The sequence below is a fragment of the Platalea leucorodia genome (assembly GCF_965183815.1).
Source record: "Platalea leucorodia genome assembly, chromosome: 21".
Lineage (NCBI taxonomy): Eukaryota > Metazoa > Chordata > Aves > Pelecaniformes > Threskiornithidae > Platalea > Platalea leucorodia.
The window spans coordinates 2871469-2895716 of NC_138843.1; the positions used below are offsets into that span (position 1 = coordinate 2871469).

General features: G+C 45.7%; 2 protein-coding genes across 10 annotated transcripts in view; both read right to left on the bottom strand.

Annotated features, from left to right (window-relative positions):
* INSR (insulin receptor) overlaps positions 1–11433 on the bottom strand; it is a 51728-nt gene extending 40295 nt beyond the window's left edge. The window contains exons 1-2 of the mRNA XM_082330975.1: positions 11149–11433; positions 2941–3492 (exon numbers count right to left, since the gene is read on the bottom strand). Coding sequence (XP_082187101.1) covers positions 2941–3492; positions 11149–11230 — 634 coding nt within the window. The 5' untranslated portion in view covers positions 11231–11433. The remainder of the gene's footprint in view (positions 1–2940; positions 3493–11148) is intronic.
* Positions 11434–12133: 700 nt separating this feature from the next.
* USE1 (unconventional SNARE in the ER 1) lies at positions 12134–24084 on the bottom strand. Of its 9 annotated transcripts, XR_014230270.1 has the most exons (11): positions 23971–24084; positions 23673–23722; positions 23150–23228; positions 22473–22625; positions 22242–22260; positions 21472–21502; positions 21066–21228; positions 20715–20834; positions 20081–20219; positions 15860–18429; positions 12134–12563 (listed from the first exon to the last, which is right to left on the bottom strand). XR_014230270.1 is itself a non-coding variant. In XM_082330973.1 (9 exons), exons 1-9 carry the CDS (start codon positions 24070–24072, stop codon positions 20201–20203), a joined length of 729 nt encoding a protein of 242 aa, XP_082187099.1. In that variant the 5' UTR covers positions 24073–24084; the 3' UTR covers positions 19162–20200. The 9 variants fall into 9 exon arrangements, 4 of the variants coding, with proteins under 4 accessions (XP_082187099.1, XP_082187098.1, XP_082187097.1 ...); XR_014230272.1 differs by lacking the exon at positions 12134–12563 and having other exon boundaries at positions 13269–18429; positions 20722–20834; XR_014230273.1 differs by lacking the exon at positions 12134–12563 and having other exon boundaries at positions 13269–18429.
* Between the last annotated feature and the right edge of the window lie 164 nt (positions 24085–24248).

Here is a 24248-nt window from a genome sequence, read left to right on the forward strand (position 1 = left end):
TTGGAGTTAACTGGGATATCTGTGGTGATTCAAATAAAGAAATACCAAAGACGCGGGATCAATACGAGATGCGGCAGGGATAACGTGAAGGAAGGCACCGCAGGAAGCAGGCACGGGAAGGTCAGGGACTGGCGTGGGAGAGATGGGGGACACCCAGGGACCCCACTCCAACCCCAACCGTTACCATCTCCCTTCCCACTCACATGAGACCTTTCTGCGACATCCTTCAGCCTTCCCACATGTGCTCTCTCAAAACTTCTTGCCCATCTCCTCTGTTTTCTCCAGCAAGACTCCAAGCTTAGCAGGCTGGAAAAGCTTGCCGGCTTGGGACTTGTCTCTGTCAATTGACACACACTCTGTAACATCAAAACAAGCAATATTTACATATGCTTTGAGGATTTTTTCCGGTAGACAAAACAGCAAACAAAATATCCTGGCCCACAGTCCCAGGGCAGCAGTGCTATCACTTCAGACAGCAACAACTTCCCATCCAGAGATGCAAAACAAAAAATAGCAAACAGGAGATGCTACGCCAAGCTTTATGAAACAAACTCGGGGTACAAATAACCTGCGTTACAACAAACAACACACAAAACCAAACTTCCCCCAAGAAAGTTATACCGAAATTGCTACATTTCACTCCAGCATTGGTTAACAAAGAGCAAAAATAAAAAAGGGGAATACGCTTAAAACCAGAGAGACGGGAGACACCAGCACAGCCTCAGCTGCTGAAGATCCCCGGATAAGCCGCAGAGGAGCAGAGGGAAAGGTATCAGGACATTGATACCCGCGGTACTGGGAGCTGCTACGAGGCTCTTCAGGCTAAGGAAAGCCACAGCACAATTCACACAAGCTTATAATAATCTTGACAAAACAATTACACCCGCTAAGGATACGCTGTGGCTGGCAGGAGAACAGAGAAGACGGCGATTCCACCGACAGGCGCACTAAACAAACATCACTTAATCTCTACCATAGCTACTAGCGTGCATGTGTGTCGGAAGCCTAAAGGCTACTCAAAAAAGTCTAAAACATCTAAAAGACTACTCTAAAGCTGTTAAAAGAACTGTAGAAGCATACAGGCAGGTGTCACAAAGCACAATATAATACAGATACCAGCTTGCTGAGAACACCAGCTACCAATAAATAAAAGTACAAATCTTAGCATTCAAAACAAAGATAAGCGGGGCTTGTGAAGTGGTTTTGAAAACGCATACCAGTTACAGCCAAAGTATGTAGGAGCGCTGCTTCTCTACATCTTCTACAAGGAACACAGAAAACCAGATGGGAGCATCTGTATATAATTACTTTTGAAACCCCTTTTCAAATTCAAATTTCAATTTCAAATTCAAGTCAAGTGGCCTTCCTAGCTTGGCTGCCTCAGGTAACCAAGCTAAGGCGGCGTGTGATGCTGCACGGGTGTCCTCCAACAAACGTCGCTGAATTTGTACGAGAGGCTCAGGAGCTGAGATTTCTGCCCCAATGGTAAAATGTTACATTCCTACAGGTTTCATGGAAATAGGCAGTCACATAAAGGAGAGAAACCATACATTCCAGTCTGCCGTAGCACAGCCCCAGAAAATTGACAGGAATGAGGGACATCATGAACAGTCTAGCCACAGAAAAAGTTTCAGTTAGATCTTTAACCTTATGAAATAGCAGAAAACATAAAACAGGAACGCATAAGAAACCAGGCTTCAGCGCTGATAACAACTGTATACCAAAAGACTTTATAAACTAAAATGCTTTCTAACCTTATTTTTAATTTTAAAAAAGGAACGTACATACACGCTCGCATCTTCTTGCTCATACCCTGTTATTCTGGCGACAAAAAATAACCACTTTCTTTAAAAGGAAGCTAGACGATTTTGGGGTGAGGAGTAGCAGAGGGGAAACCACATTAATTTCATTAGTTTATGCATGCTGGTAGGAATTCCTTCTCAAATTTGGCACTTAGCACTCAGAGCTGCCCTTTAAAGCTTGGCAAGAAATTCTCTCCAGCCCGCAAGTTTCCTAATTTCGACTTAGGACACACTGCTTCATTTGGATGCACTACCTCCAGAAAGACAGACAACTCTAAATATGTCAGTTTTACCTCAATTCACTTTGCTCCCCGTCAAGTCAGATTTAACATAAATCAAAGTAAATATATAATTAAAACTAAACTTAAGGTCAGTTCCAAGTTTGGAAAAAACAAATCTGTATGAAATGAAAAGCAACCCTAACACAGTTTAAGAACCGGAGTTCAGGGGTTGCAATGGCAGCTACCTTTCTGAACATACCTTCTCCCCCGAACCAAAACCCCAGGCTCAAAGCCCTGTTATTTCACCCTCCCCAGGACTCCTGCTTCGGGCAACCCCCGTCCAGGTCCTCTCTCCTCCTTCTCCTTTTCCCTTCAGGTCTGACTTGGCTTCCAGCTTCTTACTCTGTGCAAATGTTGCTCACTCATCCACATATCTTACACCTTTTTATGGCAGGAAGGTTTCAGTAAAAATGTTAATTGCATCGTTCTAGAGTCAGGTTTATTACATAAAGACTTTTCCCCGCTGTTCTGTTTCCGCCTGCCGCAGCCTTTCAGTCAATCTGGACTTTTAATCCCCTACCCAAGCCCCAACAGAGATACTAACACCACTAACTATTATACAAGATACCAGTTACACTCACAGTCCGTTCAACTTGCGAGCTCTAGGCAGTCCCTAACTTTCCTGAGAAACCAACCACAACGTTTTTGGACGCATTACTTACACAGGTGAAACAACTGCTCAAGCAGCCCCATCCCAAAGGCTCTCTTCACCCGCCTAACATCAGTTTTGAACCTTGCTTTTAGGAACCTGTACTTAAAGGTAGCAATTAATCGGTACCTATTAGCCCTCCAATAGATCTGACGGGTTAAAACTGACAGCACAACCATAGTTGACGTGCATCACTCTGCAGACTCACCTCTCTGACAGCGATCGTGGGTCCAGCAGCGTTCAATGAAAATGCCATTTATCACAGTAGGCGGACAGTTGCTCTTCCCTTTCACAGTTCCCGGACACACATCTCCACACTCCTCTTTGTCATCCTTGTTGGCCACGATGTAGTTATCTTCTACAGAATCCAAAATCCTTGACCAGTCGATCGTGGACAAGTAACATAATTCGTTGTTCTTCTCAATCCGCACAGCGCCTCGAGTAATGTTCATCAGGTTATAGAGGCCGATCTCTTTCAGGTGAACCATCTCAAAAATGACTAGTGCGTAGTTAAAAAACAGATGAGTTCCTCGAATCACAGTGAGGTTAGGGAAAAGTCCCTTTAAACTCTCCAGGCCATACACACGAAAAAGAAGCAAGTAGTCTGTAATCATAGTCAGTTTAGGAAAGCTGAGCTCGCGGAAATCTTCAGGCTTGGTTTTAAACATCAGCAATATTTGCAAGTGGCCCTCAATCACAGTGCAGTTCTCAAGCATGTTCAGCCGGGTCAGATTGTTGCGAATGTCCATGCTTTTGCAAACTGGAAGGCAAAGAACAACGTTATTGATTTATTTAAGAAAAGGTAATTGGTTTTGTTTTCTAAATACACAGATTTGTCCAACCACACCGTAATATATAGCTACACTCAGAATTCACGACTAGGTCCTTTTCAGTAAAGCATGCTTCGAGTGTTAAGAAACATACTGTAGGGCACATTCCCTGGTATATGATTACAAAATAAGACTGAAAGAGTATTTCCTAATTTTTTCTGCCATCTTGAGTTTCTGGATACTGCCTCTATCACGACTGCAGCTGTAACACCAGTCCTTAGACGTCATTTGGCATTTACAAAAGAAAGAGATGTCCATGCCACCGAGTCTGTTTTCTTTAGATAGTTGCCAGCGACACACCTACCTCATCCCAGATTGTGCAATTAATGCCAGTGGATTAGAGGGAGTAATTTAGAATGGTTGCAGGGAGGGGAAGGTAGGAAAAGAATAATGGCTAGGAAATGGTAGCGCTTTGGAAGAGAGCAGAACCACCTGGACATACACACATGCAGGAGTACAGCCCCCACTCTTGCCCAGACTTTGCTGACAGGAGTAATTTACTACACTAGTAATTTTTGCCCTAAGCGTTCTTTTCAGATTAGGTGTTTGGGCTTTTTTGTTGTTATCTTCCTCAAGGTTGCAAATCTCCCTGCATTGACTATCTGGACAGTTCATTTAGTAGAACTGGTAACCCAAAGAACTGGCGAAGTGAACGATTACATGAAGCATAGACTGGAAGGTAAACAGAATAATGCGAATCCAGGCACCAGCAAAACAAAAAGATGGAAAGCAAAAAGTTTGAAGAGGGAAATATTTTTTTAACTCTAAGCACAGGAAAGAGAAGGAAGAGAATCAAGAAGGAAATTTAGAGCACCATGCCTGTACAGCACAACAAAAGTCCCAGTGATAACCCTCTTAAAACTACACTTCACAGGAATACACAGCCAGACCTTTATGTTCAAGGGAGAAGCCTGTGGAAAGGCAACGCTGCTTGGCAATACAACGGTGCAAAACAACCGTTTCCCTGTCCTGTCCAGGTGGATTCTTTGTTAATTTTTTTTTTTTTTTAAAGACTGCATCCACTTTAGGGATTCTCTTTTTTGTCTATAGCTGAGACAGCACCCACCGCCCTCACCTTAAGAATTAAAAGTACAGGTTCTTTACTCTTTTTGTCACTGTATGTAAAGCTCACCGACTATAAAATTACCACGTCAAAGCTTCAAGAAATCACCCAGCAATAATCAGGCCTTACGAAACTGATGTAGAGACAGATGTTTAATAGTTAGGATTGTCTGACTCCTCGTGGTTTTACACAGACCACTGCTGTGTGGGTTAAAAATAAATTCTATGCAAACGTCTTAATGATTATTCAAAAATTTGCTCCACCGCAATAAAAAAATAAATCTGGCAACACTAATATAGGATTTGGAGCAATGTTATTGCCCAATGGGATTTTTTGGCACTATATCCAAATCGTTTCATAAATTGCTTTCTGCAAGAAAAAGCTAATTCACACAGTGCCTCAAAGATCAAGGACATACTTTTCAAAAGTGGGAAAGGAAATCTGATGACCAACTAGCAGCCACCTCTTTGCCCCATGGAAAACTGCAGCCAAACTGGAAGTAAGCCAGAAAGCTGTCTTGCTGCACACCCCAAGTGTGGGCTGAAGGAACTGGGAGAGCAACAGATTCAGTTTAAGTACTCTCAATATTTATTTTAAACAATTAAGATCGGTATTTCCAGGGAAGCAAGTGTGCGACAGCGCGGGCCAGTGGTTTCTTCTTGGAAGGAGAAAGAACAGACAGACGAACAAAATTCAAACACTGAAATTCAACGTGCAAGACACCAGTGCAACTACAACTCTCTGATAAATTCAAAATCCAACGTCTCGGTTCTTATTTACTGCTTGCTGAGCACAAACAGGCAACATACAGCAAGCTAAGGTGGTACCCACGATCAGTTGCTGCATCACAGCATAAAGCACTACCTGGAGTAATCTGAATGTATACAGCTGAGCTTAAGGTAAAGGAAAGGTCAAAAAATACAGCTCAACTCGACAGACTAAGAATGACTTTCAAGAGTAAAAGCTCTAGGCTTTTATTGCGGCTCAAGGCCACAAAATGCCTCTATACACTAAGCAAAATTACCCGAGTCTATCATCATTTTGACTAGAATTAGGTAGGTCACTAGAAATCGGCCACGAGCTGGCCCCAGACACCCCCTTGATCCACACAGCTACCCCTGCTCCGAGGGCACGGCTAAAAACAGACAGGTGAAGCTTGGGAGTGAACAGCAAAGCATTCTGAAGTGCTAAATAATCATATAAATCTACCGGAGCTGGAAGTACACGTCCGCAATCCATCAGTTGTTTGCATTTCAGAAATATTTTTGTATTTTTCACCAGCTCTCATACAGAACGCGTTATTTGTAATTAGTGCTGCCAGCGCAGACCAGGCAGGAGATTCCACACATCCTGGCAAACCAGGATGTGACCCGAGTTATTCAAACTCCGCTGCTTTCAAAGCTGAGCAACAGCAATGCAATAAACTGGCACGCTGGCTGCTACGCTCAAGGCGTTCCAATACCGGGGCTTCTGCACCAGTCCTTTTAACGGAAGGCAGCGTCAAACACTGATCTCAGCCTGGTCTATAGAAACTTAGGAGGAATTTAAAACAAATTAGAGGGTTGTTTCTGAAATAAACAATTGAATAAAAGCCTAATATAATTGTAAATCTACAAGGGTTAAAAGGGTTTATACAGATTTTTTCCACATTTAGAGGAAATTACACTAAAGAACTATTTTTCATGTTCTATCAGTTTAAAGTGATAAATACCACCGTGGTATCTGAGCTCCTTTTTTTTACCACCTCAAGCATCAAGGGGAATAATAAGGAGTTAAGAATATCTGAAACAAAATACGCTTTTTTTGTTGGAGGCTTCTCGATCTTTTAATGCTTTTGAATGCTGTTCAGCAGTTTGTATCTTCTGTTCATGCAGTAGCTGCTTAAGTCACCCCATAAATTTATTGTTACCAAGACAACAAGAAGCAGTCTTAAGCAAAGTAATAAGTGTTTTTCCACAGCTTCTCTCGACAGTCTTTCTTCTGCAGAGACAGGGGAATTAATCAACAATTCAGTATGAAGGCTAGGCAGGTTTGATCCCAGAAGAAGGAGAGCAAAGCTGAGCAGTCAATTATAAGACAGACAACCCGGTTTCAAAAAACACATAAATTAACTTTCAGGAAAATGAAAAATCTCAAATGGATTCTCCAGTTGTAGGCCCAAAGCTACTCCTGTTCGAACTACTGGCAAAACTGCTACTAAACATAAATCCCTAAATTGCAGCCGAAACAGGCTCCATGTCCAGCAGCACAGCATTACACTGCCAGAGAGGAAACACTCCTCCGTCCCTCGTCACCGAGCTATTCAAAGTAACTTAAAAAGACCCCAAACCATCATTATAGACATGTTTCATCAGACCCCCAAGAAAAAAGTTGCAAGGCATGCTTTTTAAAAAACAAACAAACAAACAAATCCCAAGATGCCAAGCCTCTTGAACAAACTAGTTTGGTAACAACCTTAAAGTAATGAATGAAGAAACTAGATCTGATGTCAGAGGTTCGTTTTCCAGACAGAGTCTAACAGGGGAAGAGCTGGAACTTAAGCCTTGTTTATAGTAAACTATGTGGATACCAAACCTTAGTGATTCACTGCTTCAGAGCTCTGGCTCTTTAGCAATCAAGACCAGGCTAATGTAGCATCGCACAGAAAGATCACAAACCGTTTAAAATGACTATTAGTTAATTCTGCATTTTTATAGTGTTCGCTGCCTACTTGAATAAACAAATTATTTAGGAAAAATTACACTCACTTTGGTCAAGTCAAAAGCTTTGCAATTCTATGCAAGGCTGACTTTTAGAAGTGGTGTTAAGAATCTGGAAAAAGGACTTTCGGGTGTTTCTCTGCAGTTATCTGAGACAGGAAAACATCCTGTTAAGTGACAGGTTAATAGAAGGGACTGTAAGATAGCTTCTAGCCTGCTGTAGCAATAGCATAATAAACGTAAAAATACCTAATTGTGAAATATTCATTTTTAAACTTCAATTTCCCCCCTCAGCCATTTAGATCTGAGCAATGAAGCAAACTGAGATACGGACTCAGAAGAGAGCCTGTCCATAAACCTCCAGCCCCCTCAGATAACATCTCAGATGCCTGTTATCTTTCCCTACTCGAGAGAGTGTTGCTGAATTGAGGGCAAACCTGTCACGGAGGTCACTTTCTTTAATGCCAAAAGCATATATAACCTCACAGTCTGGCCTAGAAAGCCTGGTTTGCTATAGCATCAAGCTCTCCTCATTCAAATCAAACCAAAAACCACAACTCGTACTGCTATGCTTCCCGTGCAAAGAAAAAAGGTAGTGAAGCGATAGCATCCCGGACCAGGCGAGATCGCTCAGGGTCACGGGCAGAAGCCGATGCCAACAGACCTTAAGATCCTCGTTACTTCAAAGGGAGCAGGAACGGGTTTTACACGTTGCCAATATCAACAGAATTTATATTCCGCAAGACAGTCACCCCAAAATTGACCTCCAGAAAACTTCTGGGTTTTACAGACTATTCAGAGAGACAGTTAGCGTACTACCTCTCTTTAAAACAGCAAGAGGGCACACTGGGATGGCCGAGAGATGCAGTTGTTGCCTAGTTTTGATACAGCCCTGCCCTGCTGCACTTATTCTTTATACTTGTGGGAGCAAAATTTCGTTCTAGACCGAGTCTCTCAACATCAAAAATTAACGCAGGGTTCAGGTGGAACAAGGGACCAGTTTCTTAATGAGTTTACGTGGATAAAAAAATCTGTATGAGCCAGAAATAATAATTAAGAAGCAAATTATTTTAAAAAGCTATTACTACAGAAATACAAAGTCAAATTTGTCCCACCTGATGATTTAGGTAGAGAGATCTCAGCCGGATTTCTAACGCCCACCGCCAGCAGTAGGCACTGGAGTACCCATGCCGCACCCAAATTTAGGTGAAGCGTTTAGAGGGGGAGGAAGCGTACTCTAAACTCTGCTGATGGTATTGATTAGTTTTCTACGAATCACAAAAGGAGCCCAAAGTTGCTCAGTTGGTAGATGCCTAAAATCAGGTGAGGTAAATCCCACCCTAAATACCACAGCTAACGAATTGACATGCGTGAGTCGCGTGAGATTTATTTCAAGAAGTTGCATTATGTTTACACAGTGATAAAAAAACCACACAAACCTGTTTTTCTTCACAAAACAAGATATATGTATCTTCATTTTATGCGCAGGTCAGGTCTCCTTTCCTTAACCCTTGCTTCTACTCCTCTCAGTAACTTCTGAACTCACCAACTAACTTCAGTCACATGTAAGAGAGGAAGAGAGTTCTCATTCCTAAAAGACTCATGAAAACTGGGGATGGGTTAAGGGGGAAGAATTCAGCCTCTCCACCCAAAGGATGCTTTAAGCGGGAACTCAAACCATCCACCCGCTTTGCCTCCTGAACCCCCGGCACGCATACTGTACGCCGCCTTCCCCCAGCCTCTTACCTGACGTTGTCTAAAAGAAGTAAAGGGAAGAGAAAGATACGGGGCACAAGAAAAACTACGTACAGCTGGGCTCAGAGAGGGGGGGAATATTGTCACTGGAGAGCAGCGTTATCACGAGGCGTGTTTGTAGAGAACGCAGGGCACAAATCTCCAAGAAAGCAGACTTCATTAGTTCCGTTGCTCAGGGAACAACGTGTTTGCTTATGCAACTATTGTACGTGCATTTACCCTTCGAGCCACGCCGATGCAGGCCTTCGCGTTAGCGTGTTGTTTTCCATCAGCACTGTAGTGCCGTGTGATCTAATTGTTCTCAGAAAATGGAGTCAAACATCAAAGTGGCTGAAAAGCTTTTGAATTAGGGACCCTGTCATCCAATTTTTCTGCAAAATACTTTACGAGGTATTTGCACCATGAAAGATATAAAAATATTCCACCCCAGACTTTGCTTTGACACCTCGCGCATCGCTCCTGCTTCTCCATCCGTGAATCGTAGAGCATATTTTCCTACCACGTAGTAATATAGCAAAGATTACGGAGTTAAGATCACTTCCAACACGCTTGCAACCCAAAAAACACAATATGATTTAAATAAACACAATATGATTTAAATAAATAAATAAATAAGAAGCTCCAGCAGAGCAGTAATAATAATGTTTTCAAATTAGAAACCCCTGGACCAAAGCTGTGTACGTATTTATTATTAGTGCTATATGTCACTACCTTTTCCATTTCTCTATTGGTAACGGGCAGGTTTGTACATGCTTGCCAGCTGGAAATTACCCTCCCAAGTTAAAACCGTACCACCGATCTTTTTTAAGGCTTCTAATGTAAAAACATGTATAAGGAAGAAACTGGGGTATTTTTTGAAATCTACAGCTTCTCCAATTGCTGGAAAAAAGAGGCTGTCTTAAGGGTGTATCCTGCTTTATTCCCTGCATATCGTACACATTTCAAAAATGGCCATCATTGCATTGACTGCACTTGCACCGATTCTTTTGCTATTGCCTTTTCTGATGGGAAAGCTAACAGGTAGACCTGTGGGACTGCCTATGAGACAGACAGTTTATGTATCCGGTTAGCTCTCTTTAAATAAATACTTCCATTTTATTAAAACAACCTCCTGTAAACATCATCCAAAATAAAAACCTTTAACTAGAAGAATCTCCTAAGCAAGTTTATTTAATGTAACCCATCAAAACAGCTCATAAGGCTTAAACTCGCGTCAGCCAGGGATTTAACAAGTCTGCTGCCTTCGATACAACATCCTTATACCCGGCTTGCATTTTACAAGACCCTGCTTAACCACCGATCCCCACCTCCGAGCTTCATCCCCCTTTAATACCTGCGGATTTGACAGGCTACCCCCAACTGCTCCTGCGGTTAAAGACAAAACCTCCCGCCCCCGCGCCCTGCCACGCCAAAGCCCTTCTGAAACCGGAGCCGGTTCCGAAACCGGCGGAGGGGCGCAGCGGCGGGGCGCTGCCGCTCGGCCCCTGCCCCGCGGCCGGGCCGGGGAGGGGGCCGTGCCCTCCCCCGCACCTGACCCAGGCCGAGCCCCGGGGGAGCGGCCCCGGCCCCGGCCCTGCCCGCCCCGCTCGAGCGAGGGATCCCGGAGGGTCGGGACGCGCCGGTGAGTAAATCCTCAGGCGAACCGGGGGGAGCCGCAGCCCTCCCCGGTACCGTCCCAGCTCCAATCTCGGCCGCCGCCGAGCCCTCCCTCGCGGCCCGCTCTGCCCCACCGCGGTTTGGGGCGGAAAACGCCGAAGCCGGGGATGAAGGTGACCCGAGGCGCTCCCCGCGGCAGCGCTGCGGGCCCCGCTCCCCCGCGCCCGGCGCCGCAGGCCCCGACCCAGCCGCCGGCCCCGCGGCGCGGCCTGGCGCGGCGGCCGCCGCCCCCTCGCCCCGAGCAGGTACAAAGGGTAAACGCGGCGGGGCCGGGCCGGGCCGGGCCGCTCCGCGCCGCCCGCCTCGCCCCCTCCGGGCGCGGGGCCGCGGCCCGCCGCCTCCCGGGCCGCCGCCGCGCCACCTGCGCCAGCGCCCCGCCGCCCGCCTAGGCCGCGCCCCCGGCCCCTACTCACTCTCCCCGCGGCTCCGGCCGCACCAGGCCGCCAGCACCACGGCCACGGCCAGCGCCGCCGCCGCCGCCGCTCTCGGTCCCATGCCCGCGTCGTCGGAGCCGCCGCAGCTCGGCGCGTCCCGGCGGGGGCGAATCAGAGGCCGCGGGGCGGGCGCGGGGGCCGGGCCCGGCTTCGCATCGTCGGTAAGAGACCCGGAGAGGCGCCGCGGCCCCCTTTATAGCGCCCGGCCGCCGGCCCAGGAAGCGGGGCGCCCGGCCCCTCCCTGCCCCTCGGCGGCGGCCCCGGCTGCGGCGGCCCCTTCCAGCGCAGGCCGGGCTGGCGGCTGCCTCCCTGGCCAGTAAACAAGGGGCTGCCCCCGTCAGCTGGGAGCGGGGCGGCGGCAAGAGGCGGCGCGGAGCCGGGCAGGGGACGGGACGGGACGGGACGGGGAGGAGCGGCGGCATCCACCTGCCGGGGGCGGCCCCGCCGCGGGCGGGACAGCGGCCGGGGAGGCCGGGGCGAGTCCTGCCGGCTTTGGCCGGCTGCAAACCCGCTGGAGGCGAAGGTGTCGGAGGGGCGCTGGCCCAGGGGGCTCTTCGGGCCTCGGTGGCTTTGAGAGAGTAGAGCGGAGCTGTGCCGCAGCTGCGCCCCGGGGCGGGGAGGGGGCGGCTTGCTGTCCCGGCGCCTAAAGCCCAGCGTGGGAGCGGGGCCCCTGCCCCAGCGGTGGCCGATTCCCGCCTCCTCCTCCCAGGAAAGCAGTTGGAGAGGATGAATTGCCCCGGGGACTCGCTCAAGGGAGGTTGGGGAGAGGGTACTGCCTACGGAGCGGTACCGTTTTCAGTATGAAAGAGCCATTTCAGATTTCTGGTTCTCTTTTTCCAGTGGGATTCAGCATTTGATGCCTTTTTCTCCTTTTTTAATCATCTCTGCGTCGTAGTCGTGCTAAGCCACGACAGCACGTTTCCTGGCAACTTCCAGTAATTTTATCTCACTTGCTTTCACCCATTTCTACAAGATATTTGGTTATAAACTGCTGGAATAAAGCTTTTTTAATTCAAAAATACTCGGTAAACAGACCTTCTTCTGTCAAATCTTTCCTCTGCCATCTTCAGCTTACATCAGTTCTCACTTTTGTATTACATTTCTTGCACAACGGGCCACTAGGCAGGCCCGCGGTTACCAGCATTGGCTCCTTTTTCGAGACACCGAATTGCATTAAGAGAGTTTGCACTATTTTAAATACTTTGTGTTACTTTTCAAGAATTGCTGCAGTCGTCACAGGGATATTACATAGTTGTGAATGGGAGGAGGACCAGTCTATGAAACCAATTTTTGGTATGGTTCGCTCTTTGAGGTTTCCCAGTTGGATGGGGTGAGGTCGATGGCCTGATTCTACTGAAGCGCCCGAGCGTGAGCAGTGGTAGCTGTGATGGTACCTGTGTAACAATAATGACATCTTAGCATTTGCAAACTATTTAACTGCTTAGATGAAAGGCCCCGCTTAAGTGGGGATGCTTTCTCTGTGATTATTGCAGCAGAAGATGCGTGTCTGGGCAGCACATCGGCCGTCGATTCAGCCTGTCGGTGCGTCACAACTGCCATCGTGGGAACAAGTTTCCCCCCACCTATCTGTTCCTGCTGCCGTTTTCTCAAATGTACGCTACTACTTACAAGTGCGGAAGAGACTCGGAACCTCACTCATTTCGGAATCCTTCAGGAAGTAAGGACAGTTAAGGAATGGAAATAAACAACAAAACTATGTGTTCTTGGCTCGCAAATGAACCTGCTTTTTGACTATAGACTCTGCATAGGACAGAGCCAAACATCGTCTGGACAGCTTGGCCCGTGTGGAATTTTTAATGTGACTGTAATAGCACCCTACTTTTGCTTACTCACTTATGTTCTTATTGCCTTTCATGTAATAATGATATCAGCTTACAGGTTGGCACAGGAGGATTAAAGGCTACAGATTTATTATCTTTCCCTAAAATACTATTTTTAGTTTCTAATTACTGATTAAGAACATCAGGGTGCAATCTTTCCAGCATCTTTCCCATACACTCCCTGCTACAGTACACTAGCTTTGCCATCAGATAAACCAACAGGAGCAATGTGGGCGCTAAGAAACAAAGCCAGCACCTGCTTACTCATTTTTTTCCAATAGCTGCACTGCAGGCTCTCTCTAATTTCTGATTCAAGAAACTCCACTAAAATCACTACTTCGATATATTAAATATGACTCCTTTCTTTGACAACATTCACATTTCTTTCTCCCCTCCACAGATGTTTCACGGTTTAGTTAAAATAACGTATAACTAAGCAGTGACAAATGTCTGCTCTGAACAGTGACACTTACAAACGTTTGGGGTTCATTTCTGAACCCTCCTAACAAAATAAATCCAGTGAGAAATAGAGGGTGTCCACCTGTTTGACCCACCAAATACTTTTTTTTTTTGTTTTGGTCACTTGCTTACTTAAATGAATCTCTTGAGTAAGGAAGGCAAGGAAAATGAGTATGGAACTTTGAAATAATATTCTTTTTTCTGACCTTTAACATTTTTTCTCTTTGATGCAGAAGATTATCTATTATTACATACACGAACGGTGTTCACTTGCAGCAGGTAAAGGATATTCTTTCTAAGACAAAACTTATAAAAATGTACAGAAAGTATCAGCCAGGTTACTGTTTGTGTCTACAGAATCCTTAGTGCATTTGGAAGGCAGTCAGCTTCTGCTTTTTAAACTATTTAGAAAATTCGTGTGACAAAATTTTTATTGTGCTTTCAGAGCTGGATCTCAAATGGTGGTCCCCCACTGTGGTGTTTTCATGAAAACACACTTCGGTTTTTGTCATCTTTGGCACTTCAGCTGAGGTAATACACAATAAAAGCGCCGTGTACTATACAGTATGAAAGCAGTACATCACAAGATAATGCAGTAAATTTACAGCCCCCATCAAAAGCCTCGTTCCTGTTGAAATCCCAAAAAAGACCTGTCCCATGGAGTTATCTTTGCTCTGCAGTCACTTCACAGCTGCCAAGAATCACGGGACAGACTAAAAGGGTACAAAAAAGCCAGAGAAACAGCAATTTAAAGCTGGATGTCTAGTGCCTCCTTATAAAAGGTGCACAGTGTCTGTAGGGTCAGTGCCCTCCAACCAACAGCCTTCACTGTTTGGGGAAAAAAAAAAAAAAAAAAGAAAAAAAAGAGAAAATGCAGGCCCTTACCCTTCACTCATTAATGTAAATCTACAGAAACATAAAGGTTAAAATAGCCTACGGCCATGCTGTTATCATGCCCAAAGCTGTTTCAGATTATGTTCCTTTTACATGGCACACCGGGCATGGCTTCGAGTCCTGAAGAAGGACTTTGACATATATTGTCACCCAAAAAATAAAATCAGGGCCCAAACCTTGCACTCGTTTTTTGCATTCTCCATGCGCTGATCTATTGTAGCCCACACGGGCTGAAAAATCTTTCTGGAGCCGTGTCCCAAGCTTCCTTTTCTGTGAGACTGGAAACACAGAGTCATACTGCTCTGCCCTACAAACGCCTCCATTTCCTAAGCGTACCCTAAGTACCCTAATCCACCCTAAGCGTACCAACTTCCTCAGCAGATCCCAGCTCCTCCAGATCAACACTGCCAGGAACTGAAGTCCTTGGAAGCCCATCCCTGGCAGCAGCATCCCTAGAGGAGGAACCACCTTTGCACGAACGAGTACAAAAGATGACTTTGTAAACCAGATTGTTACTCCCTACCTTCTGAAAGGGCTGAAACCGCCAGTTTTATTACCATTTTCACGTAGCTTTCCCCTGCTCGAGTTAACAAAGCTAAGACAGACCGAGCTGTTTAGGCACCAAGAGCACAGTTCTTCAAAGCCTCCTCTCCAGGGCCCGCTGCCTGTGGCAGTGCCACACACTGAACTCGACAGCGTCTGCACGCTGCCCTTGCTTGGCTTCCCTGTCACCGAGGTACTGCGCTTGCTGCAAGCTTCGTGTCTTGAAAATGAAATATGTCTTTCTCTCATGAAATGCATCTTTCTCTCGTGAAATGTACACTGAAACCAAACACAGATGCAGAGGTCTGTGTTTGGGTGGGTTTGGGGTTGGCTTTGGGTTTTTTTTAGCCATACAAAAGCAAAGTTCTATGATAATTAATCAGTTCAGGAATATTCAAGGCACACAAAGCTTTGCGCCCAAAAGGAGCTTTAGAGCAGCTGACTCACCAAGAAGGTACATCGGCAGTAATTCTGTTTTGAGAACAAAACCAGTTCAGTGAGCCAAAGCCACACACCAAGCCAGAAGGCCGAGCTGAGAGTCAGAATTCTGACTTTCTGCTTCGTCCACCATTCAGTGTGGCCTTCTCTTAACAACAGGTCGCAACTGCCTGGGTGAATAGTTACCCTGTTGCTCAGGTTGCTCTATTTTTATTGATTTGTCAAACATACCTTCCTGCTCACAAGTTTCTCACCATGCAGTACGCAAATTATTCAGCCTCCTGTCCTTTGAAGATGCAGAAGAGTTGCTGTCGAAGCCAACAATAGCTAAGTCTCTGCATCATTGGCAGGATGTCGCTGTAAAGGTTACAGAATTGACTTCTCAGTGACTAGACCTAAAGCCGAGCTGACCTTGGAAAATTTATCTCATCCTGTTTGGAGTCACACAGAACCATTTGCCAAATCTCTTAATATAAAATATTTCACGTCACAGATTGACAAAGTTCCTTTCTTACCCTTCCTTCCGTCCACACCAAATCCGATAAGTGACTGCTCTCTTCTCGATGGGAGAAAGCTCAGAGGATGAAGATCCGGTCACTTTACGTGCTAAGGACAGAAGTCCCATTTTTTTTTTTACTGTTGAAACAGGAAACACTGTCAGATCCTTCTGGAGAATTCTATTGTTACATTACCAATATAACCTTTGCCCAAGGTGAAAATGGCAGAGGGCATCTCTTTGCCACATGCGGTTCAAAGAAACTGGAGATGAAGGATGCAAAGGAAATCACAGCTCTCCATGGCTTACTGCAGTGCTGCCTTGTTTTATCCTTTTTTTGCCCAGTTTCTGGTTTTGCTCAGTTTGATTTTTGGATGTCACAGACACAATATCAGACTTACTTTCTGTTCCTTGTCAGAACATTTTTGTTCTAATTTAGCATCAAACTTTTCGACTCAAAAGAACCTAGATTTTTCTGCATTGCTACGAAAACCACACGACAGTCGGCATTCCCCACCTGTGTCTAGCACGCGGGGCCCAGCTGCGAAACAGCCAGACAGATCTATATCTGGCCGTCAGTCCCCTCCAGCCTCCTCAGCCACCATTCTTTCCTACAGCTTCTCACAGTACACCTAAGCCAACCCCACATCCAGTTTGCACAACCTACTCCGCTGCTGCCAGGCATGCTGTTCCCCATCAGCAGCCACGTGCGAGTTAGCGGCTGCAGCAGCGTCACCCTCGAACACATAGTATGGGCATGCCGTGCTCCAGGCGACCAACTGGCTCCACCAGTTCTGATCTGCAGCTCACCACCCCTAACCCCCCTTCTTTGTCTCTTTTTTTCTTTCTTTACGCTAATGCCTGTTTTTGCTGATCCAGAGTCAAATTTGGAGGGACAGCCCTCTGGGCAGCACAGGGGAGTTCAGCAAACCGTAACCGTATGCTCCACGCTGCTTTATCTCACATTTTGTATTTTGGACAACACAGAACTTCTAGTTCCCGTTTTGATAACCAGTTTGTTCTGTAGCTAGGAGACACGCCCTTTCTTTGTAAATGTTACAAATCAGGCATATCTAATCCATTATTCACTAGCTGCTGCTGCTTCCCACTTCCATCTCCTATTAGGAGGTAACGCTCATGCCAGAAATGTCACGGCGGTGTCATGTGACAGGTGGTATTGATTTAGCTAAGTCGGGTTTTAATGTCACTCTTGTTCAGCGGGAACACACGGAGAGCGCACACCGAGCCTCAGCAATGTGGCAGATCAGGACAGGAGCTACCAGCCAGCCCTGCGCTGGGCTGTGTGACTCCGGAACGGCATCAGCACTCTGCTGTAGACCAAGACATTTGATTATTATTTTCTGCTCCTATTTGCTATGTTATCATGGTTAAAATTTTTTCGTGCCTGTAACTATTAATCATAAGGCTTTGATTCTCAGGTTTCATGTCAGGTTTACAGCAGAGACGATGAGAATGGAGGTGACTTGCCCGGTATCACAAGTTGAACAGTCAGGAGCAGAACCCCGGCCTGTCCACTCCTTCGTTTTCACCCTTTTACAAGATAACCCCTTTTGGCAAAACAGCTGCCTGTTCTGGAAAGCTGCTCACAGCCTATCAAGTCTGATACACGGAGGCTTTGTAAAGCCAAGCCCGGGGAACGTATGCCCAAAACAAGCCGAGATTACCCAGCCACAGGAGCCACTGTATACAGTGTTCTGCTCCTGCCATTCTGTCCTTACTGACAGCCTACCTACTGTAAAAATCCTTCCAAAACATCAGATCTAGCTGTGATTGAGCACACAGCTTAAACATTAAGTATTATAAGGAGTCTCTGTCACCGAGCACGTTTGCCAGAAAAGCTCAGACTGACCCAGAGTTACTGTTGCTGCCAGGCTCAGAAACGGTGCATTCACTGGCCTGACATGACCCAAGTCTCCAAAAGATTTTTTTATTTTTTTTTTTACTTGCTGTCTGAAAGTAGGTAGTCTGCCAAGAAGCCAACCAAGGCCCAGCCCTATGCCTGATAAACATCTCTCCATCTGGATTTCCCAAGCTTTTGGGAAAGTTAAGCAATTCTCACTTCACAATGTTTGCGACTCTCACAGAAAGCTATTTCTATATATAACATTATTCTGTAGAGAGCAGCACATCAGAGCCCCATGCTATGAAACGGAGCTGAGGGCCAAAGGAGCAGATCGTGCAACCACCATCACCCATACGTTAGTCAAAAACAAGAACTGTCACTCCATCTATGAAATCTCACAAAGCCTTGAGTGATTGTTTATTCTAAATACTACTGGCACCGATCTTCAAAGTGTTTTTGAATTACTGTAATTACTAAATGAACTCAAGAAAAGCAAAGACTGCAACCACCAATTGACAAAACAGCCATTATGTGCAGGGAGATTGCTGGCCACTGAGGGAATTCATCCGTTTGGTTTGCCAGGGCAGAAGGTAACATTCTTCCACCGGGCCAGAGGTAACCAGAAGCTCAGTGCAGCGCTGGAGGCACTATGCTCAACGGTCATGCGAGATATCACGAAAGGTGTTAGCAGTTACAGGATTCAATCTCAGTTCTGGCAGTTCATCCTTTGAAATAACAAACACCCATGAAATGTCAGCAGTCAAAAGTTAAATAGCACGTGCTTCTGAACTGGTTTCCTAGCTGGCTTCTTTGTAAAGGAATTGCTGTGGACTTGGAGGGGTGGATATTTTCTTGGGGGCAAGCTATCACTAGTAGCTCCCTTTCAGGTCTTTCCAATTAAACTTCTAAGTGCCAAAAAGTTATAGCCAACACATGGCTGATAGCAAAATTCAGCTTTAAAAACTTGTCTGCAATGATGCACCAAGTCTTTTGCAAGCTGGAAAAAAAAATTATTTCAAGTAATAAAGGGGAAAATGTTATAGACAATGAAGCATTAACGTTGTATCATTCCAGTATCTCACACACAAAACAACATTCCAGCGCTACATTCAGCCTCTGCTCTCAGAGAAGAGCTCAGCACTGAAATGCCCGCAGGGAAAGTAGTAAACAATTAGAATTAAAAAATAATTTGGTGACACAGCATTCACTAACAAAGCAACAGTGAAATGTCAAACATTACAGTTGAAGAAAAACTTCTGGGAAAAGTAGAAATGTCCATAAATGGATTGCTACAACTATAAATTTCTATAAAGTTCAAGGTAAGTAACAAGTTTGCTCGAAGAGAATGAGCATATTGCAGAGAGGAGTAGCTAGAAGCAGCAGCTGTACTTCCCAGTATAATCACTCATTTGATAATCCATAAGTGAATGGCATACTAAGTTGCAAACATCCTGTTAAATGAACAAAAATACTTTATGTAAAAAATGTTAACTGTCTTCATTAACACAGCTGTTTTTGTAAAGAACAAAGAACAATTCTGAAACAGAGCCTGCTACTCTGGGATGCGTTCAAAGCCGCAGTCGGATTTTCGTAAGAACTCAACTGTTGTGACAAGCAGCTCTTCCCCCCCCCCGTTCCTCTTGCCCAGGGCTGCTGCCGAGACCAGACAGGCCCAGAACGCCCCATCTAGCGGTTCAGGCCAGCAACAGGAGCGGCACACCACCACCGGGGGGTCACCTGCTGCTCCTCGCTCCCTCAACGTGAAAACGTACACGCCTGGACACCAACACTCCAGAAACGACAGCACAGATGCAGAATGGTTTGCTTTTAGCTTATCGCAAGCACTTAGAAATGGCTCTTACGTTGTCACAACAAACCTTGCTTTACTGCAGGCTCTAAATTTTTCTAGCAGTAGCCGTGTTTTAAAAATATTCATTCTAGTTTATTTCATCTCTGCTTTATTGTAGTGACCTCTTAAGAATACAAGTTTGACACAAACACTCTTGACCAGAATAACTTGTCTCAAAAGGTAAACGCTGAATTTTTTTAATTATTATTTCTGTCTCCAAGACACCAGCTTCCTTTGCCCTCATCTTACAGTGAAAAAAGTGTTTGTACAGGTGAGGTCTATACCCTATGGAGAGCACTGTGTGCACAATTCGGGGGTGCCAGGGTCACAGTGCTTTCTTGATGCAACAGCATCAACATAACAGCCAAAGAGTAAGCGAGAACGTTTGCGCATACAAAAAGGGAAGCAAACATTGCAACAGCAAGCAACTTCAGCCCTTCTATAGTAAGTCTAAACTGAAGAAGATTGCAAAGTCCAAGGTCCCAAACACCCATCTGGGAAAAAGGTGAGCCTGAGAATAGTTTTACCTGTTGATACTCTCTGAATCTGAGACAGGCAAGCAACTGACTGGCAGCATTCTCTTCCTACACCCTACAGCTGTGTGCGTACGTGACTTTGTCATTAAATATCTTGTTGGCAGCAAGGTCCTACTTCAGTACAGTAAAGCTGTAAAGACAGGAAAAATTGTTAAGACTTCAACTGTTACTTATATTTGTATTGAGTAAATGCCTTTCAGGAGCTGTAACGTTTGCCACAGCCACATTAAAAACAGGGCTCTATCTATCCACTGCGGAACTTGGGAGCAGCTCAGCATAAATTGCCATCTTTATCCCAGTTCTCCCCTCAACAGGCAACAATATTCACTAATTAAAAAAAAGTAACAAAGTATCCAAGTGTAGAAAGCCTTCCCCATGAAACCCTTCACTGAATCCAGTGATTGCACAAGAAAGGGATGCAAGGGTAGCCCTGGGACAGCCTCTTTAAGGACATAATAGGTGGCAAAGACATTGATTGCTGACAGTTACCATACCAGCTGAGCTTTCCAACTGCACTTCTGGCAGTTTTAAATTTAAAAAAAAAAAAAAAAAAAAAAAAAAATCATTTTAGTTTGGGGAAAATCCTGATAAAGAGAATCATGCTGATGAATATAAAACAAACTACAATTAACATTATCCATAACAGCCAGTTGACTGATTTCTTTGCATGCTGTTCAAGGCGGTCAGATTCATCCTTGAGCTTCTCAAAGTTCTGGTCTGCCATCCTGAGAGAATGCGATAGCGTCTGGGGAACAAAGAGAACAAATTGTTTCAAGCTCGGATTTGAACGGTTTGACCACTATTTCTTCCAACAGAGAAAAGGTTCAGTTGCACTACAGAAGCAGACAGCTATTGCCTCCAAGTCTCCCCACTCCAATCTCACCTGGAATCAAGCTATAGGTGCAGTATTTAACACATTAGCACTTTAACCTTCTGGGTTGCAAAACTGAGAGGTTAGCACTTTAACATGCGCTACCTGGTTATCTTGTTTTATCACATTCTGCGCAGCCAGAGTGTTGTTTTTGAGACTGCGAGCCAAACTTAGCATTTCTTCAGCTAACTTCTCCTGCATATCCTGATGGTGCTGTAACACAGCATCCAGCTCGACCGCTGACTGCTTCTCATCAGATGCAAGGCCTCTGCAAAAGGATAAGGAAAAAAAAAAATTGGGATTTGTACTTCGCTGGGGGTTGATCTCCCAAGGTCTCCCCAGACTCTGCAACTCTGACAAGACAAAAGAACAGTTAAATCAGCTGAAGTCATTATATTTAGGTTTCTGCCAGCAGGCACTTCACCCAAATGGAAGTACAGCTGTGATTTAAAGGTCACTGGGAAAGCAGTTCCCAAAACACTGAGGATCAGAATGAGAAATTTTCACTTACTTCCGCTTCCTTACGTTTAACTCCTCAGAATCTGGAAAAAGAGTTAAATTTGCATTTTAGCATGTTATAGATTCCCATGCAATCATAGGCTGAAGAAACAAATTTTCTGTAAGGGATTTTCAGATGTCCAAATCCTACTTGGTCCTCTACCCCAGGGAATATGGATTTCAAATGCCTACCTGCTTTCCACTGGGAAAAGACAACACATTAACATCAAACGTATGGTGGAGAGGAAAAACAGATGACTCATATCCCTGAGGGCATGGTTTAAGCCCGTGTGTCTTCGTGTTCTCTTTCAGGACACGTTAGATGGGCCTAGCTCCAGCCACTGTAACAGTAGCTATAGAAACCACAAATTAATTCCTACCAGTTCCTTCTATGAATAACATGGCTGTATATTTAAGAGGAATTGAACAACGCCTCTTCTAAGTACCTAAAATCACATGACTTGCTCAGAGCAGAAGAGAACAGGAGCACAGTAAAGGTAAATTGTCCTTGCTAATTCTATAATTAGAATGTCTGTTCCTGTACGAATTCTAGAAAAATAGGTTCTTGCAAGTCCCTGCAACCATCCTAATAACAACAGTTTGGCTGTCATCTGTTAGGGGTTTGGGTTTTGGTTTTGTTTGTTTCTTAAATCTCCTATCTTGAAAAGTGAGCCACTAAATTAAAAGGGCACTTTGGCCAGTCTCTAATACCTGACCTTCCTCCTCCTCTCCCTGTAAGACTCAGGTTAACTAAAGTTAGAGAAAACAACAGATTAAACTTACCATCGATAGCCAAGGGATCCTGGGAGGCAGAAAGAGAAACAAAACAGAAGATTACAAAGGGCCCGTGGTAAAAGACAGTTCTCCAGGCCTAGCATAGTGTCTCTGCCCAGTATTTAAACTATCCAAACTAGGAAAAGGGACACATCTGAGGCACAGCCACCAAAGGCAGCTCAATGCAACAAAAGACAATCTATAAACTAGCAGTAAAGAAGCAGTAGCACCAAAACATACTGTACCAAGCAGCTCACTCCTCATCTTGCCTGTGCAGCGAGCCTTTGTCTGCAGATGAACTGTTTTAGTAGCCGGGGTTCTCTCTTTGGTTGTTGTAGGGGTACGTCCAGGGGCCAAGAACTGATTTGCCAGGGCCTTTTCAGTTGATGAAGACTGTGAATAGGAAGAAGCAAGGAAAAATCATGAAAATCACATTCTGCAGTGTGAGACCACCTGGATGTGTGACCAACATGGATGCAGGGAGCACTTCCACAGCTGCTTCCCACAGAACAGGGAAGTCAGTCTGAACAACGGCACTGACTGCACCTGCACTAATTGCGGCACAGCATATTGGCATTTCATAGCTCTCCAGATGCACGTGGTACCATCCAAAAGAGGTGTTAGGCCTAAAGGACAGTACCTGCCCCTGTATCTCACATCAAAGTAAGAAGGACGTAGGCAAGATGTACTTTACTTTTGAAAAGGAGGAAAGACGTTTCAGATTTCGTACAATACCCCCTTTTAACAAAATATGAAAATCCAATATATTTATTCATGTTTTCACAAGGGCTGCCTAGCAAGATTTTAACAAGCGTCATTTTGAGACATAAGATAAAGGCAAATATAGGAACCAGGCAATAAGGTAAACGTAAGTAGAGAATAGTTAAGTCTTTTCAAGCTGAACTAGTAAATCTTACCAATTTTTCAGCTTCTAAAAGTCCCTTTAGGAAGTCCACTTTGCGTGAGTATTCATTCAGCAGTTCTGGGGCTGGCTTGCTGTTGGAATTGAAAAATAATAATATGAAAACCAGAGGTTATCAGCCTTTTTTTGTATTGTTCAGGTAACTTTCCAAATAAAATAAAAGAAAAAAAACCAACACACGGTTCTTCAAAGAAGTATCGTCTAACAGAAGCAGCTTCAAGGCTGGGAACATGCTTGCAACCCCCTGCGAATCACCTTTTCCAAGGCACGGGCAGCTCGGGCACAGCATGCCGGAGGGACGCGGGCCAAGGCCGGCCTGCAGGGCAATGTGTCTGGGAACACACAGAGCTGCACAGCAGCTGCTTTGCAGGCACGGTTTCTCCCTCACCGACAGGTTTTTCCCCAGGGAAGCGTAGGCACTGCTGCGGTGTTGGTGGGCTAGGTCTGTCTCACAGGTAAGAGGCTAACGAAAGCACAGGAGACAGCCGCCCGCCCCAGGATTTCACAGAGCGACTCACCTGGACTGCTTCTTCAGCTCTCGGAGCATGTCTTCAAGAGCAGCCACATACTGAGGAGAAAAAAAGCCTTTAAGCGACAGCATTAAGGAGAAATATTCTCTCTGGCAGAGGCTGCTGCACGGCGGAGAGCAAGGTTGGAGTTTTAACGCTCCACAGCACTCAGTGCCGCCGTTTATTTGCAGGAGCCGAACCGCGGTGCTGCGGGGACGGGGGGGCAGGAGGCTCCCGCGCCGCGCGCTTTTCCCGGCCGGTCTCCCCCCGCGGAGCGCCGTCCCCGGAAGGGCGGGCCGCGCCTCACCTTCTCCAGCCGCCACTCCTCGGGGTCCCGCCGCTCCGCCGCCAGCGCCTCGCACCGGCTCAACAGCCGCATCAGGTTCAGCTCCAGCCGCGTCGCGGCCATGGCGGACGGCGGCCACCGGAAGCTGCCTCAGGGTCACTTCCGGGAGGCGGGCGCCATCTTGGGGCGGAGCGCGGGGCGGAGCGCAGGGCGGGGCGGGAGGGCGGGTGAGGCTTTACTGTGCGGGGCTCCGGGCGCCGTTTTATTTAAAAAGAACCCCAAAACCAAACCAAAAAAAC